Genomic DNA, 14,385 nt, shown 5'->3' with positions numbered 1-14,385 from the left:
TAATATCAGACCAAATAATTAGATTCGCTATCGTGGCGGCGGCAGCAGTGCGCGGGGATCAGGCAGATTAAAGCCCGGCTCGGGGCTGGTTAATATTCATGAGGGGGACCGGGGTCCGGGCCGAGGGGCTTAGACTGCGGCTCAAACACTCTCCTCCTCCGGCTGATGGGGCTTAAGGCTGCAGCTCTCAGCCTGCAGGATGGAGCAGGATGGAGCAGGATGGAGCTCTGCCGCCTGATAGATGGAGAGTCTGGGGGCGGCGAGGGCACGAAGAGAGAAACCCGTCGGTTCACCTGCGTCTACAGATCCACAGCCGCCGTTTAGAGGCTCCTCAGTCGACCAGATCCAGATTTATTTAGACGCATTTCACCTCGTTGGTTCCAGACGTTTGTGGCGTCGCCTCCTGCAGCTCCAGTGTTCAGAACAAAGAGCAATGTCAGCAATAAGGACATGTAGGAATAAGTAGACAAAGACTGGGAAAAGAATACATGCAACAATGTAAAAAAATATACAGATATGTGTAAGTTTAAGTTCTAGTTGTTCTGTAGTAGCAGTGAATATATTGCACAGTGGTTCGTCCACTGCTCCCATCACATGGTCTCGCAAGATTTGACGTTTGAACCCAAACTCACGAAACTACAGCGAGATTTCTAGCAGGAGGATTCAGGAAATGGAAGATATTTTAAATTTAGGAGCCCCACTTTTCCTCTGTCTTCTTCTCTAAACTATCTCTGTTCACATCCAAACCACAACTGGACGTGGAGGATTTTGAGTTTTCTCATTTTTACACATATTTCACTGAGAACCTTCACAAACACATCACTGTTCATTATTCCTTCCTGTGGCCTTTAACAGACTCTCGTCTGACACGCGAGTACGATCTCATGGTCTAACCCATGTGACGTCGAGTCAGAACATCACTGTTCAGTTCTCACATGAATCACCTGCTTCTCAGAGCGAGAGGAGTTTCAGGTGAATGAGAAGAGTTTATAAAAACAACGTCATCAGGTTTCTGTGACACCGACCCGCTCGATGCGTCAGTGATAAATATAGAACCATAGAATCATAGAAGCTGTAACTTTAGAAGTATCTGCTCTAACAGTGCAGACGCCTCGGCTCACGTTTCCTTCTGGACATTTACTGGTGCATCAAATAGCAAAATACCAAAAAGACTAAACTCAGCATTGATCAAATGGAACGGGAAGTTCGTGGAAGGACGCGGAGTTCAATATGAGATTAAATTCAAAACCAAAACTGTTCTACTGCAGACAGTGAAGGCAGCACTGGAGGCTGCAGGTCTTGGAGCAACAGGTCTGAGACTTGGCATCATCTGTCAAAATAGGCTTTAAATTAAAAGGTTTGTGTCCATATGGACTAATTTGATGGATTTCAGGATGTCAGACCAAAGAAAATCAGGGCAGAAGCCTCACTGCACTTTTTGAGAAGATGAATTTAATAGTTTGATACCTTGGAAACTATTTTCCAGAACCATTTGTGAAACAACAATTGATTCTTACTCTCAAAACACTTATTTATAGAGTTACTGCTACTAGAAAAAATACTTATAGGTTTACTATTATGTAGATTATGTAGATTCTGTAATGAAGAAGAAAACCAGATGCTTTTATTTTTTATTGTCCCCATGTTGCAAACCTCTGAACCGGACCTGACTGAGGCCTTTGAATTTACTCCTTTAAATGTCGTGTTGAGGGATTTGGACGAGAACTTCCCCCAGAAAATAAACACAATTATTTTGTTTAAAATATTAATATATATAAAAAATAGAAACATCTACCAGAATAGCATCAGATTGTAGTTGGTGTCTTTGCTTCACTCGCCTCCACCGGCTCCTGAACTCGATGCGTCTGAAACAACGTGCTGCCTTTTTAAACATTCTTCCGTCTGCATCATTCTCGCCACCTCTGATAAGACCCTGGACTTTTTGCAGGTTGACTCTTTGTTGGTCCGGGACACGTTCCTCCGTCGGCTCTGATCGGCGTCCGACCAACACAAGTGAAAAGGTTTTTTTTTTTTTGTCCGATACGACGCGGTCGCCCTTAACTCGCCCCCACATCTCTGGCGTGGCGTTGTCTGCTGGCCTGGTTAATTACACCAACACACACATGTGATCTGGCCGCCTGCCTCGCTGCCTCTTTATCTGTGTTGTGTGTTTTGTGACTGGACAGTAGCATGTTCGCCTTGTTGCAGGTTGACACTGTAGATATATCTGTTATCGTCTCAGCTGTTGGTTACGTTGTGACTTGGTTCTACGAGTGAAATCCTTTAAAGTCGGTTGAATTCAGTCGGGTGCATCTACGTATAATCTCAGAGTCTCCTCCTGTGGTGTGTTTTTGCATCGATCCCTGAATCCCAGTGTTTCCCTCCAGACTGCAGCGTCTCATTCTTCTTGATACGGGATTAAAAAGAAGTGAAGTCTGATCTTAACTAGAGGAACCAGAGGAACCCAGGGGAACTTCTAAGCAGCTAAAGGCCTCTCTCACATTGGCTGATGTTCATGATGATGAATACACTCAACAACCAAAGACACTGCTCTCTGTCCACAAAGGACATTTGGGACAATGTTTAGTGGACAGATGAGACCAGAGTAGAATAGTTTGGTTTAAATGTTTGGAGATGAACCAACACTGCATTCCAGCATCAGAACCTCATCCCTCCATGACACATGGGGGCGCTAATGTCCTGGTTTGGGCCTGTTCTGCTGCATCTGCTCATCATTGATGGACCAATGAACTGTGAATTCTACCAGTGAACTCTGAAAGAAAATGTCAGGACATGAGTCCATGAGCTGAATGTGAAGAGAAACTGGGTCATGGAGGAAGACAAGGAGCCCAAGAACACCAGTGGTTCTCCAGAAGAACCAGATGAATGTTTAGGAACAAGTCAAAGTCCTGACCTTCATCCAGTAGAAATGTTGGAGCATCAGCTGATGAGGTACGTGGAGCTCAGAGCAGATACTGGACTCACTTCATGTGTTTTATCTGGTTCTGTTTGTCTCCTCTCAGGACATGTTTCGTTTTTGTGCAGAAAGACTGTGAAGGCCTCGGTTTCGTTCCAGAATCTGTTGTGTAACTCTGGATCAATGACTCGGATGTTGTGTTTCACGTTTCAAGGAGAACAGTAAAAATATGACGGCGTCATTAATAAACCATGTTGACATCGTCTCTGTGGTCAGAGAGGAACCTCCATCATTTCATACCAGCGTTATATTAATTCTCTCATCGGAGGAGCTCCACTCTTCATGCTTTGTGTTTCTCAGTCTCTTGTGCTTCTCTTTGTCTGTGTGTTTTCCTCTTTGCGTTACCGAGCTCTCCCCGTTGCCCTATCGTGGTGGATTCCAAAGCCGTGGCCGTGATGAATTAGTCTGAAACAAATTAGCAGTACTTACAGCTCAGACGGCTCCAGCATTGGGTTACAAATTAAAACAAAAGCAGCCGTATCTCCACATCAGCGCTAGTTCCCCATGAAATACAATACGCTCTGACTCAATCTTCAACAGACTGAGAGGCTTCCTTCCTTCCTCCCTCTGTCGTCTCTCTTCACTCAGACAGACTCCATCTTCTTCAGGTGTTTCTAGCTCCAGGTATGAGCCGTCTGTCTCCAGGAACCCACATGGACTTTAAAGTCTTTCCAATGGATTCTGTCGACATGTTTCTGGTTCAAACATCAGGAGACAAACGTGGATCAGATGGTTTCGGTTGGATGAGATGATAAAGTCGGGACTGGAGCGAGGGCTCGTTCTCCTCATGATTCATTCACAGATATGTTTCAGTTTGTTAAACAGCTGGTTCCAGAGGTTTGTGGAGTTTCCTCCGTCCATATAAAAAGAATCTGAGGATTTCATGAACTGATAACAGATCAACTTCAATCAGAAAATCCAGCTTCTGCCGCGTCTGGATCTACAGCACACGCCACGAATCTGGAGAGATTTCTAGGAAATAGTTTTAAAAATCAAACAGAAATCAAACCAAGGCAGAATTATTATTATTATTATTATTATTATTATTATTATTATTATTATTATTATTATTATTATTGCATGGTCTGATCCATGTGGACTCTGGGTGTTGGTGAGTTTTTATAAATAAGAGACTCTGAGCTTCTGTCGTGTTCTTGGATGAAACGATCTGATTGATTGAAACTTTATTTCAAACGTTTTTAAAAGTGTTAAAAGAGGAAGTAAAGCAAACGTATGTACATCCTCCTGACAGTTTGTTTCGCAACACATTTTTAATTTTTCAAAGATATTTAGGATCAGTTCGACCTAAGAAGTATAAAAACTAAGCATCGTCTTTGAACAGGAAGTATTTTTTTTCATGTGGACACTGGGATTAATTCACTGTTAATTACAATAAAGTCACCAACGTGCAACAAATGTATAAAACTATTTCAGTACCTGAACAAAGACAGGATTGTAAGCGATAAAGTCCCAACGTCCTCAAACGAGGACTGGCTAATTAGTGACGTTGAGCTCGTTATTATTGATAGAATATCAGTGTCAAAGTAGAGAAGTAAACAAACACACAAGTTCCAACCATAAAACATGATGAGGTTTTGTACCTTGTCCACTTCTGTCCTGTGATTGGCTGTAGATTGAATGAATTGACCTTTTGCTACCACTCGGTTTCAGACTGTAGCCACCTATGAGGACACCAGGTCTAAAAGAAGCAGAATAAGTTGCAACAAACCTAAAACCTAATGTCCCCGTAAGAAGACGCAGGCTCTCACTCTTATTTTAATTATCACAAATAAATAAACGATATTACTTCTCAATTCTATGAGATTAATCTTATAATATGCAAATTTATTTATATTTCATACAATACATGAAAAATAAAAAAAAATAAAAATGTCCCTGGACTCCAACATTTAAATGTGTTCACTTTTGTACGTCCCTTCAGCTCCTCCTCATCCAAACTGATGCACAAACACAGATCTGGTTTTGATTGTGTCGACTCAACTGGTTTAGAAACGAAATAACTTTTTAGTTTCTGTCGAGAGATTTACTGGAAAACGGAAATATTTGAAAATAAATGAATCTTAATCCCAGACCAGGACTGAACCAGTGTGTTAATATTTAAAAACATGCCTCTGAGTTTCATGTCTGTGCCTCTGAGACAAAATAGATTTTCAGTTTTAAATGAATGAAATGACTTTTCTTTTCTCTCTGTGTCTGGATCAAACGTCCACATTTAGAGACAATAAGTTCAGTCACTTCCTGTTTTATTTCACTGCAGCGGAAGAAATACAAGTTCTTTATCAATAATGTCATATGGAAACAATCTACTGTTAGTTTATTAGTTAGTTAATTAACATTTGAATGTTTATTTTGTGATTTGGTTCAGAATATTTCTTCTATTTTTAACCTAAATGTTTTTTTGATGCCATTTTTGTGATTTAGAAGAATATTCAGGATAAAAATGTACTTAATATAATTAAAACAAAATAAAATAAACTAACACATCTGGAGCTGGAAAAGGTTCTACTTCAGATCAGGTGGTTTACATTTGAACAGATTTCCTCAGCTCTGTGTAGATTACAGCAGAGTATTATTATATTTCCATAACTTTATTGGGTTATTAAAATATTTGTTGTGTGATGAAGAGTTGGAGACTATGAAATAATCTTTATTATATATAAACATTTAAACCAGCTGTGAGGAAATGCTGCCTCCTGGTGGACGGCGATGGAACTGCAGCTGCTGTTTATTAACTTAAATTATTAAACTTAAAGAAGCCACGTGTTCATTAAAGGTCCTCAACTCTTTCCTCATATTTTATTTTCTAAGACAGTTTTTTTTATTTATTAATTTACTCTGTTAGACTTTAAACCTCCTTCCTGACACTGGACTCAGTCATGAACTAAAACTCTTCCCTTTCCTTTGTGTGTTTTCAGGACTCCAGGTCGACCCTGAAGACTCTGGTCTGTGAAGATCCAGGATGTTGGATGAATCGTCTCCCTCTGACCTCCGACCCCTCAGCAGCCAACTGCACCGTCTTCAGCCGGGGTGAGTTTTTATGAGGACCCCCCCTCAGAGGTCTAGAACCCTTCGTCCTGACTGTTTCTGTGTTTGTTCTCAGGTGATGAGTTGTTCTGTAAAGTGACCAGAGAGCTGGCGGCTGGTGAGAGGCTCCTGGCCTTCCTGTCCTCCTCCTCCTCCTCCTCCTCCGCCTCCTCCTCCTCCACCTCCTCCACCTCCCTGCTGCCCCGGCTCTCCCCTCCGCTCAGCCTCCTCACCCAGCAGCCTCCCGCGGTGAAGGAGGAGCCTCTGTACCCGGCGGCGCTGCACTCAGACATCCAGCTCCTCCCACAGCAGGCCGGGATGGCGGCCATCTTGGCTACAGCTGTTGTCAACAGTGAGTCTTTAATGAATTAATTTATTAATTTATAGGGCAAACATCCCATTTGGTTCAGACTCCAGACACTCGCAGGTTCAAAAAAAAGTTGGAGTTGATGCAAACTCATGTTCACAATAAGAAGTAAAACGCTGCCACGTCTTAGGCAGAAATTATTCTCAACTAGACCCCTACTGGTCTGTGGTGTCATTCCAAGGGGTCCGTAAAAATAAAATCCTTTAAAAAACATCATGTGACATTTATAAAAACAGGATTATTTTACTCAGATGTGACTGAGACCTTTATCTACCTGAACAACTGCATGACGCTATTAATACAAACTTAACACAATCTGCATCCATTTCAAGTTATGTGTCCTCTGTCAGTGGACACCATTCATTTCTTAATAATGCTCTTATTGTGAAACATCTGCAGGAAGGTGCATGTTCAGGTTAGCACTTGAAATTAAGCTAAGCTCATTTTTCATATAAAAATATGCAGGACACGGCCTTAGAGTCTCCAGGTTAGTGTTGCTCTTATTTATTTAAAGTCTAATTTAACCTCCTCTACCTGTTGTTTATGATGTGAAGCTGTTGCTTTTATCCAGTTAAATAAGATCAGTCTCCTGAATAACAATGAGCAGAATCCTACAGCTTCGGTGGAGCAGCTGTTAGATGTGACTCTCAGACACAGAATGAGACCCGTGAAGTTGGATTAATCTCACCAACCCGACATAGCGTTCACAACAGTAGTTATTTATGTCAATATGTGGTTGTTTACACTCCTGACTTCTTACAAATGCTTAAATAAAACATATTTTACATAAGTCATGAGGTTTTGGTGGTGATTGGCTTCACGCACCATTTTCCCTCTGGTTCTACCTGTTCTACTTGCTGAGCCACAGCCGCTCGTTTTATCAAGTATTTTAGTGCAAACTGGTTAAAAGATTAGCAACAATGTAGGGAGAAAGTTAGTAATTATCTGCAAGTGGGTCTTTGCAAAAGAGCCTTTATTATTATACAGAATAGAAAAGAATAGAATGGAATAGAATAGTCATTGCAACATGCAAAACAAAATTAAAAAAAACAACAATATACTAAAAGATAGTAAAATATATGATAAGGCATGAAAGACAAACTCTACAGTCCACACTTATTGCACGATAATAATAAATATGAAGTAATTCTCCTTTAGCTGCGTTTATTCCTTTAACAGCAGTCGGACAGACACAGAGCTGTAATGTTCTATCTGGCCACTAGGTGGCGGTGACGCTCTTCTACAGACACCAGTGGTTTATTTGTTGCCTGTGACCAGTTAGAAATAATCATCCACTGTCATCAGTCCAACGGTTCTTGAGTCCAGATCAGACTCCAGGTGTGATCTGGTTTCTGGAGACCCCCTATTAACTCTGAGTTTGTCCTCCCGTCCACCAGAGGACATATTTCCGTGTAAGGACTGTGGGATCTGGTACCGTAGCGAGAGGAACCTCCAGGCCCACCTCATGTATTATTGCGCCAGCCGCCAGAAGCAGCCGACTGCAGCCTCCTCCCCCCCACAAGACAAACCCAAGGAGTCCTACCCCAACGAACGGGTCTGTCCCTTCCCCCAGTGCAACAAGAGCTGCCCCAGCGCCAGCTCTCTGGAGATCCACATGCGCACACACAGCGGTGAGAACAAAGCTTCGGTTTTTATTCAGTTTTAGTTTATACAAAACACTTCACTATAAACACAAACCTGAATGAAAGGGAGCAGAAAGAAGAAGAATGTGATGTAATCAACCCCAAATAAAATAAAATAAAATAACTGTCACGCTCCATTTTAGTTCCCAAGATACAACTCAAACTAACCAAAACTTCCTTTCATGACTACACAATAATGTTTCATTATGTTTCCTTAACATAACATGGCTTTGATTTCTCTTTTAAATGTAAATTGTTCCTTTTTAGTTCCTCATCCAGCATGAAACCCAAACATTTAGTTTCCCTTAGTTTTCAAGATTCAGCAATAATTTATTCACATCAAGCCATGTTTTTATTCTTTTAAATTCTTTTTAACACACCTGTGTTATATCTTCTCTAGAATAAAAACAAGTAGCATCAGTACATTTAATCATTAATATACAAAATAAACAGTTTTGGCCTTGAGGTTCTCTACACTTAATACAACATGACCTTTAAGAAACTACCTTGTAAACGTTAATATAAATGTAAGAGTCCTCAGGTCTTGAACTCGTCTTCCGTCCCCAGGTGAGCGTCCCTTCGTCTGTCTCATCTGCCTCTCGGCCTTCACCACTAAAGCAAACTGTGAACGTCACCTGAAGGTCCACACGGACACTCTGAACGGGGTCTGTCACGGCTGTGGCTTCGTCTCCACCACCAGGGACATCCTCTACAGCCACCTGGTCACCAGCCACATGGTTTGCCAGCCCGGGTCCCGTAGTGAGGTCTACTCTCCAGGCCCAGGCCTCCCGAAGCTGCCCCTGTCCACTGGTGAGTCCCACCACCACATCTCCTTTAATCACATGGTACAGTCCATGTGACCCCATTGGCGAGAGACTAAAGTGGTTTTTAAGTTTCATCTGAGGCTTTTATCCTAAACTGTCTTTACTTGTCAGAGTGGTGTCTCCCTCTAATCTCATGTCTCCTCCTCAGGTCTGAGTCCAGGAGACTCTGGTGTCGTTCTCAAATGTCAAGTTTGTGGCCACAACTCAGACTCCCCGGCCCAGCTTCAGCAGCACGTACGAACCCACCTGGAGGTCCGGGTCCCGGCCGAGAGGAGCCCCACCCCTCGGCAAAGCACCCCATCATCCGTGGAGCAGCCCCAGATGTCCCCCCACGAGAAGGAGCCCCTGGCCTGCGTCCCCAAGCCGGACTCGTCCAGCCCCGGAGCAAACGGAGGCTCGGCCACTCCTCGAGACTACAGTCCTCCCGATGCCTCCGACATCAAGATCAAAGAGGAGCCTCGTTCAGACTCGGAGACGGACGAGCAGCAGATGGAGGTGAAGGAGGATGGAGAGGAGGAGGAGGAGGAGGAGGAGGAGGGGGAGGAGGACGCTGGTGGAGAGCAGGAGGATCAGGAAGCAAGAAGGATGACTAAAGAGCAGTCGGCCGGCACCTCCTCCTCCTGCCAAACATCCAAATCTCCAAAGAGTCCAGCCACGACTGTGAAGGCAGAACCAACCAGTCCCACACCTGGTTCCAGCCCGGCCCACGTGGGGGGCACGGGGTCTGTCGTTCCTGGGGGGGCCATCATCCTGCCTCACTACATGTTTAATGAAGCAGCCATCTTGCCTCAGGCTTCAGAGATCCTGGCCAAGATGTCAGAGATGGTTCACAGCCGCCTGAAACAAGGCCAGACGGTGGCTCAGGGCAACCCGGCGGCCTTCTTCCCCTCCGGACCTACGGCCCCCACCGCCACGGCCACCCCCCCTCACAAAGGAGCCACCTGCTTCGAGTGTGATATCACCTTCAACAACATCAACAACTTCTATGCACATAAGAGGCTGTACTGCTCCAGCAGGCATCAGGGAGAAGCTGCGACCTCGGCTTCAGGCCCTGGATCGACTCGAGACTCGGCCCCGGCCTCGGTGCCTTCCAGCGGGGCGTCTCCTCAAGGGGGTGCCTCCAGTAGAGCCGCCTCTGCCTCGCCAACTGACTCTGACCCGGCTGTGGGAGAATCCAAGAGGGTGGTGGAGGTCAAGATAGAAGCGCCGGCGGGGAGAGAAGGAGTATCACCCTCCTCTGAAGGGGAAGGAGGAGGAGGAGGAGGAGGAGGAGGAGGAGGAGGAGGAAGAGCGAGCGAAGGCAGCCAGAGTCCAGCCAGTGGTTCTGCTGAGGACCTGGAAGACGATCCCAACCGAACCTTCTGCGTCGCCTGCAACATCCGCTTCACCCGCCACGACAACTACACCGTTCACAAGAGGTTCTACTGCGCGTCGCGCCACGATCCATCCAATCACAGGTCTCCACACATGGCCAAGGCAAGCGGGGCGGCGCCCTTCCTCCCCCAGCCCATACGCACACGAAAGAGGAAGAAGATGTACGAGATCCACATGGCCAGAACCGAAGCCCTGGCTAACGCCGCTGCAGCAGCCGCCGCTGCCGCCGCCACTGCCGCCGCCGCCGCCTCCGCCCCGTCCCCCTCCGTCCTGGGCCTCGCCGTCAAGCAGGAAATGTCTCCCAGTGGCGCCGGCAGCTCCAGCCCCGAAGGAGACGGCCCCATCGACCTGAGCAAGAGGCCTCGTCTGAGCGAGGCTCCACGCCCCAGCGGTGGCGGCGGCGGTGGCGGGGGGGGCGGCGTCCTCCCAGCTCTGCCTCTCACCGACTACCACAAGTGCACCGCCTGCAGCATCAGCTTCAACAGCATCGAGAACTACCTGGCTCATAAAACCTACTACTGCCCCGCCACCACCCTCCAGCCCCACACCCTGGAGCAGCTCCACAGGCTCAAGAGGTCGGCCTCCACCTCCCCCAAGAGCCGGCCTCAGCAGGAGCGTCCGGACCTCCTGCACCCCGTCGAGGCCAAAGCCCTCCCGGCTGAGTGGGTGGCCCAGGCTCAAGGTACCTCCAGCCCTCACCCCTCTGCCTTACCCGCCTCAGGAGCTACATCCCCCTCACATACAACCACCACCACCCTCGCAGCCACTCCAGGAGCTGGAGCCCAAGGTTCCACTCAGGTGGTCTGCCCCTACTGCCCCAACAGGCCCATCAGCGGTGACCTGATGGAGCACTTCAAGGCGGTCCACGGCCTCCTCGTAACCATCCACTCGCCCCAGGAGACCCGGTCCCAGCCGGTCAGCCCCAGTCTAAGCCCCAGAGACGGATCCACGTCCAGCCAGACCAGACCCGGCTCCAGAGTGCACAGAGACAGTATCAACGGACAAGCCCGGAGCGGTACCACGTCCCCCATCTCGCCCCTGGTCAACGGCAGCCCCTCAGCTGGGGGGGGTTCCCCTCCGGCTGGCTCGCCTCTGCCGGTGTCTCCCCCAAGGGCTCCGTCTCTGACTCTGTCTCCTGTGCCTGAGGTCCTGAGGGAGAAGGTTGCGTCGTCCCACCTCCCAGACAAGGCTTCCCCCACCGCCCCCACTGCCTCCCCCAAAACCCCCCTGATCTCCCCGGTCCAGAACGGGAACTCCCGCTTCTGCCGGCTGTGCAACATCAAGTTCAGCAGCCTCTCCACGTTCATCGCCCACAAGAAATACTACTGCTCCTCCCACAGTGCCGAACACGTCAAGTGAACCTCCTCCTCCTCCTCCCCCTCGGCCAGTCCTCCCAACACGGTGCCTCCCAACATGGCGCTTTAGCTGACAGTGAATGACTGTTACTCCCTGGTAGGGCCTGACGGTGGCGTTACCAACAGACAGTGACTGAAATTCCTCCCATGGGTCAAAGTTTGTCGTACACTAAGAGCTGAGGCACCGACGTGTCTTCGTCCTGTAGATCACTCTCTCTTGTCTCTAACATGCACCACTCCCGGGCCTCAGAGAACATCGTCACGTTTACGGGACGTTAAAAAGATTTTCTGTCTTGTCGTTGAGTTTCTAACGACGATAATCGGACGAATCGTGATGAATTCCCGGTCTCCTCCCGAGCTCTTGATGTTTTTCAGACCTAAACGGGAGGAATGTTTTTTCTCTTGTGTGGAAAAAGACTTGATCATTGTTCCTGTTTTTATTATCTGTGCATAGTGTATGATGTCTGAAGAGAAGAAGAGTTCTATGATGCTTTTGGTTTCAACACTGGCTCTTTTTTTTTTTTTTTTGCTTACTTGCGAAGCTGCAGCGTTTTTAGCTGAATAACGTTTGGCATCACAATGTTACTAATTACTGAAGGAGAATATTTCCAAATGGACTCTTTTCTTTTCTTTTCATACACAAGATTCTTTATTTTCTCTTTAAAACGCAAGGGAGGCAAAATGTGAAATATTTATCTTTTAGTCCTCACTGATTTCATGTCAACAGAAAACTACCTACCTAGTGTCTTGAGAGTATTTGTATTTTTTATTTGTATATTTTTTCATACTGTTGGAAGGAGCCGCGCTGAAGTGAGTTTTCTAAGTGTCGATACTGAAGATCTTCTTCACGGTAATCACTGGGATCAACTTTATCTCATTCTGTGTTCTGTTCCCGTTTAGTTTCCAGCCCTCTCCGCCTCCTCGTACACCACCCACGTCTTAGGTTACACAAACGTTTTACACACAGCTGTGTTCTCTTCGTTGCAAACTTTAGATTTTTGTTGAATGATTGTGTTTGTGTCCGGTGATGAAGGCTCAGTCTAAGACCACAGTAGAGAAAGCACACTGATCTCTTAATCACATGGTCCAGTCCATGTGACCCTGTGCTGCTGCAGCAGCTGCAATACAGTGTTAGCTACAACTGTGAAATGCTTTATATGACACATCGTCTAAATTCAGTTTTAGCCTCAGTTCAGATACGTTCGTCACAGACCTGCTTGCTCTCAGGATTTTTAGCTGAATTTGGACACTAAAACTCTTTGTGGTTACAAAAAAACACCTGTGGGAAATCTAGTCCAACCCATGTGCATGCTTTAATTTAAAAAAGAAATTAAGGGAAGGATCTGAAATAGACCTCCATCTGCTGTCGATAACCAACCGACCTCCAAAAGAACAGCAATCAATAATAAATATGTTTACATGCTTCAAATCTACTCAATTAAATCCCATTTAACACAGACGGGACCCTATCGAGTCCTAGGACCCGTTGGAGACTTTAGGAAAAATTAAGTGTGATATTGGATGTGAGAAATGAAACTATAAACACCGCAGGACAGATCTAAACCTCCTCTGGCAAACCACCTCATTTCCATTAATCAACATCAACACATTTTCACCTGGAGTCGCATCAAAAACAACTTCAGACTAAAGCGTTTTTTTAAGTCACAGATTTTCATTCAGAGCTAGTCTGCCTTTTAAACACCTGAGATTATCAAACACGTCTGTCGTCTTGAACGTCGCCTGAACCCCCCCCACCCCAGTTTGATAAGACTAAATGTAAAGTGGAGGATTTTAACTCCTGCTCGGCTCTTGTGTTTCTGAGCAGAATCATCTCACTACTGTTTACAACTCTGCTGTTCATCTCTACGTTAAAAAGACGAGAGAAGAAGAAGAAGAAGACAAAGTCCCATTCATTAAAAGAATCCTTCTCGTTGCACTGTGTTGTATAAAATGTGCTGAATGTTTTAGTTTTAGCTACCTTTTTTTTTGTATTTTATTTATGTTATACGGCACTTTTTTCTTTTTTTTTTCTTTTTTCTTTTTTTTGTTCGTTTCTTTTCCCGTCCAGGATGACTTTGAAGGACTTTCAGAAAGATTTAAACTCTCACATAAAACTTTATGTTGATGATTCCTTTTTGTGTCTGAAATGGAGAAAAATCACAATGAATGTCAACACTTTTGTTTCCAATTTAATTTTAATTGTTTTTAGTTTTTTTTATTTCAGTTCCACTACACTCTTGTCCAAACTATGCATGGGAAATAAAAAAGAAAAAAGTTCTGAGAGACACTGAAGTGAAGTGTGGAGTGTTTCTTCTTCTGGAGGCGTGGATGCTTCACGTACTTGAGTGTTGAGTGGGAGTCCTTGACATTCTGGGGGAGGGCGGGGGCTCTTAAATCGCTCTTCCTTTCAAACAGAAACTTTGCAGCATGCCGTTTGTGTTTCAGTTGAAGGAAGGCTGAATGAATCATCAACCTTTCCTTTTAAAATAATCCTCATGACTAATAGCACCTGAAGAAAAGCTTTCTGGGCCCATTCAGGCTCCAAGGCTGCACCAATCAGTCACTAAGTGAACCGACAAAAGCTCGGATACCTTGAGCTGCAGGCGCAGTGAAATGAAATGACTTGATGCATATTTCCCTGTGACTGTGGACTGAGTTTCTCTTTCAGGGCCACAACGCTGACGATGTTAAGTCTTTTTGTGCAACGTCAAACGATTAGCAAGCGCGTAATTCTCTTTAAATGATGGAGTTCTTTGAGTGAATCATGTAAACTTTAAAAGTTTTATCTAATGATGATGAA

General features: G+C 45.5%; 1 protein-coding gene across 1 annotated transcript in view; it reads left to right on the top strand.

The window, feature by feature from the left end:
* The window catches only part of zfpm1 (zinc finger protein, FOG family member 1), an 86,541-nt gene extending 72,664 nt beyond the window's left edge, over nucleotides 1–13,877 (top strand). The window contains exons 5-9 of the mRNA XM_047595798.1: nucleotides 5,914–6,025; nucleotides 6,099–6,374; nucleotides 7,787–8,020; nucleotides 8,600–8,842; nucleotides 9,005–13,877. Coding sequence (XP_047451754.1) covers nucleotides 5,914–6,025; nucleotides 6,099–6,374; nucleotides 7,787–8,020; nucleotides 8,600–8,842; nucleotides 9,005–11,589 — 3,450 coding nt within the window. The 3' untranslated portion in view covers nucleotides 11,590–13,877. The remainder of the gene's footprint in view (nucleotides 1–5,913; nucleotides 6,026–6,098; nucleotides 6,375–7,786; nucleotides 8,021–8,599; nucleotides 8,843–9,004) is intronic.
* The last annotated feature ends 508 nt before the right edge of the window (nucleotides 13,878–14,385 follow it).

Source organism: Mugil cephalus, chromosome 10, assembly GCF_022458985.1.
Source record: "Mugil cephalus isolate CIBA_MC_2020 chromosome 10, CIBA_Mcephalus_1.1, whole genome shotgun sequence".
Lineage (NCBI taxonomy): Eukaryota > Metazoa > Chordata > Actinopteri > Mugiliformes > Mugilidae > Mugil > Mugil cephalus.
The sequence above is the reverse complement of the archived record's forward strand: the minus strand, read 5'-3'. Positions and strand labels throughout refer to the sequence as shown.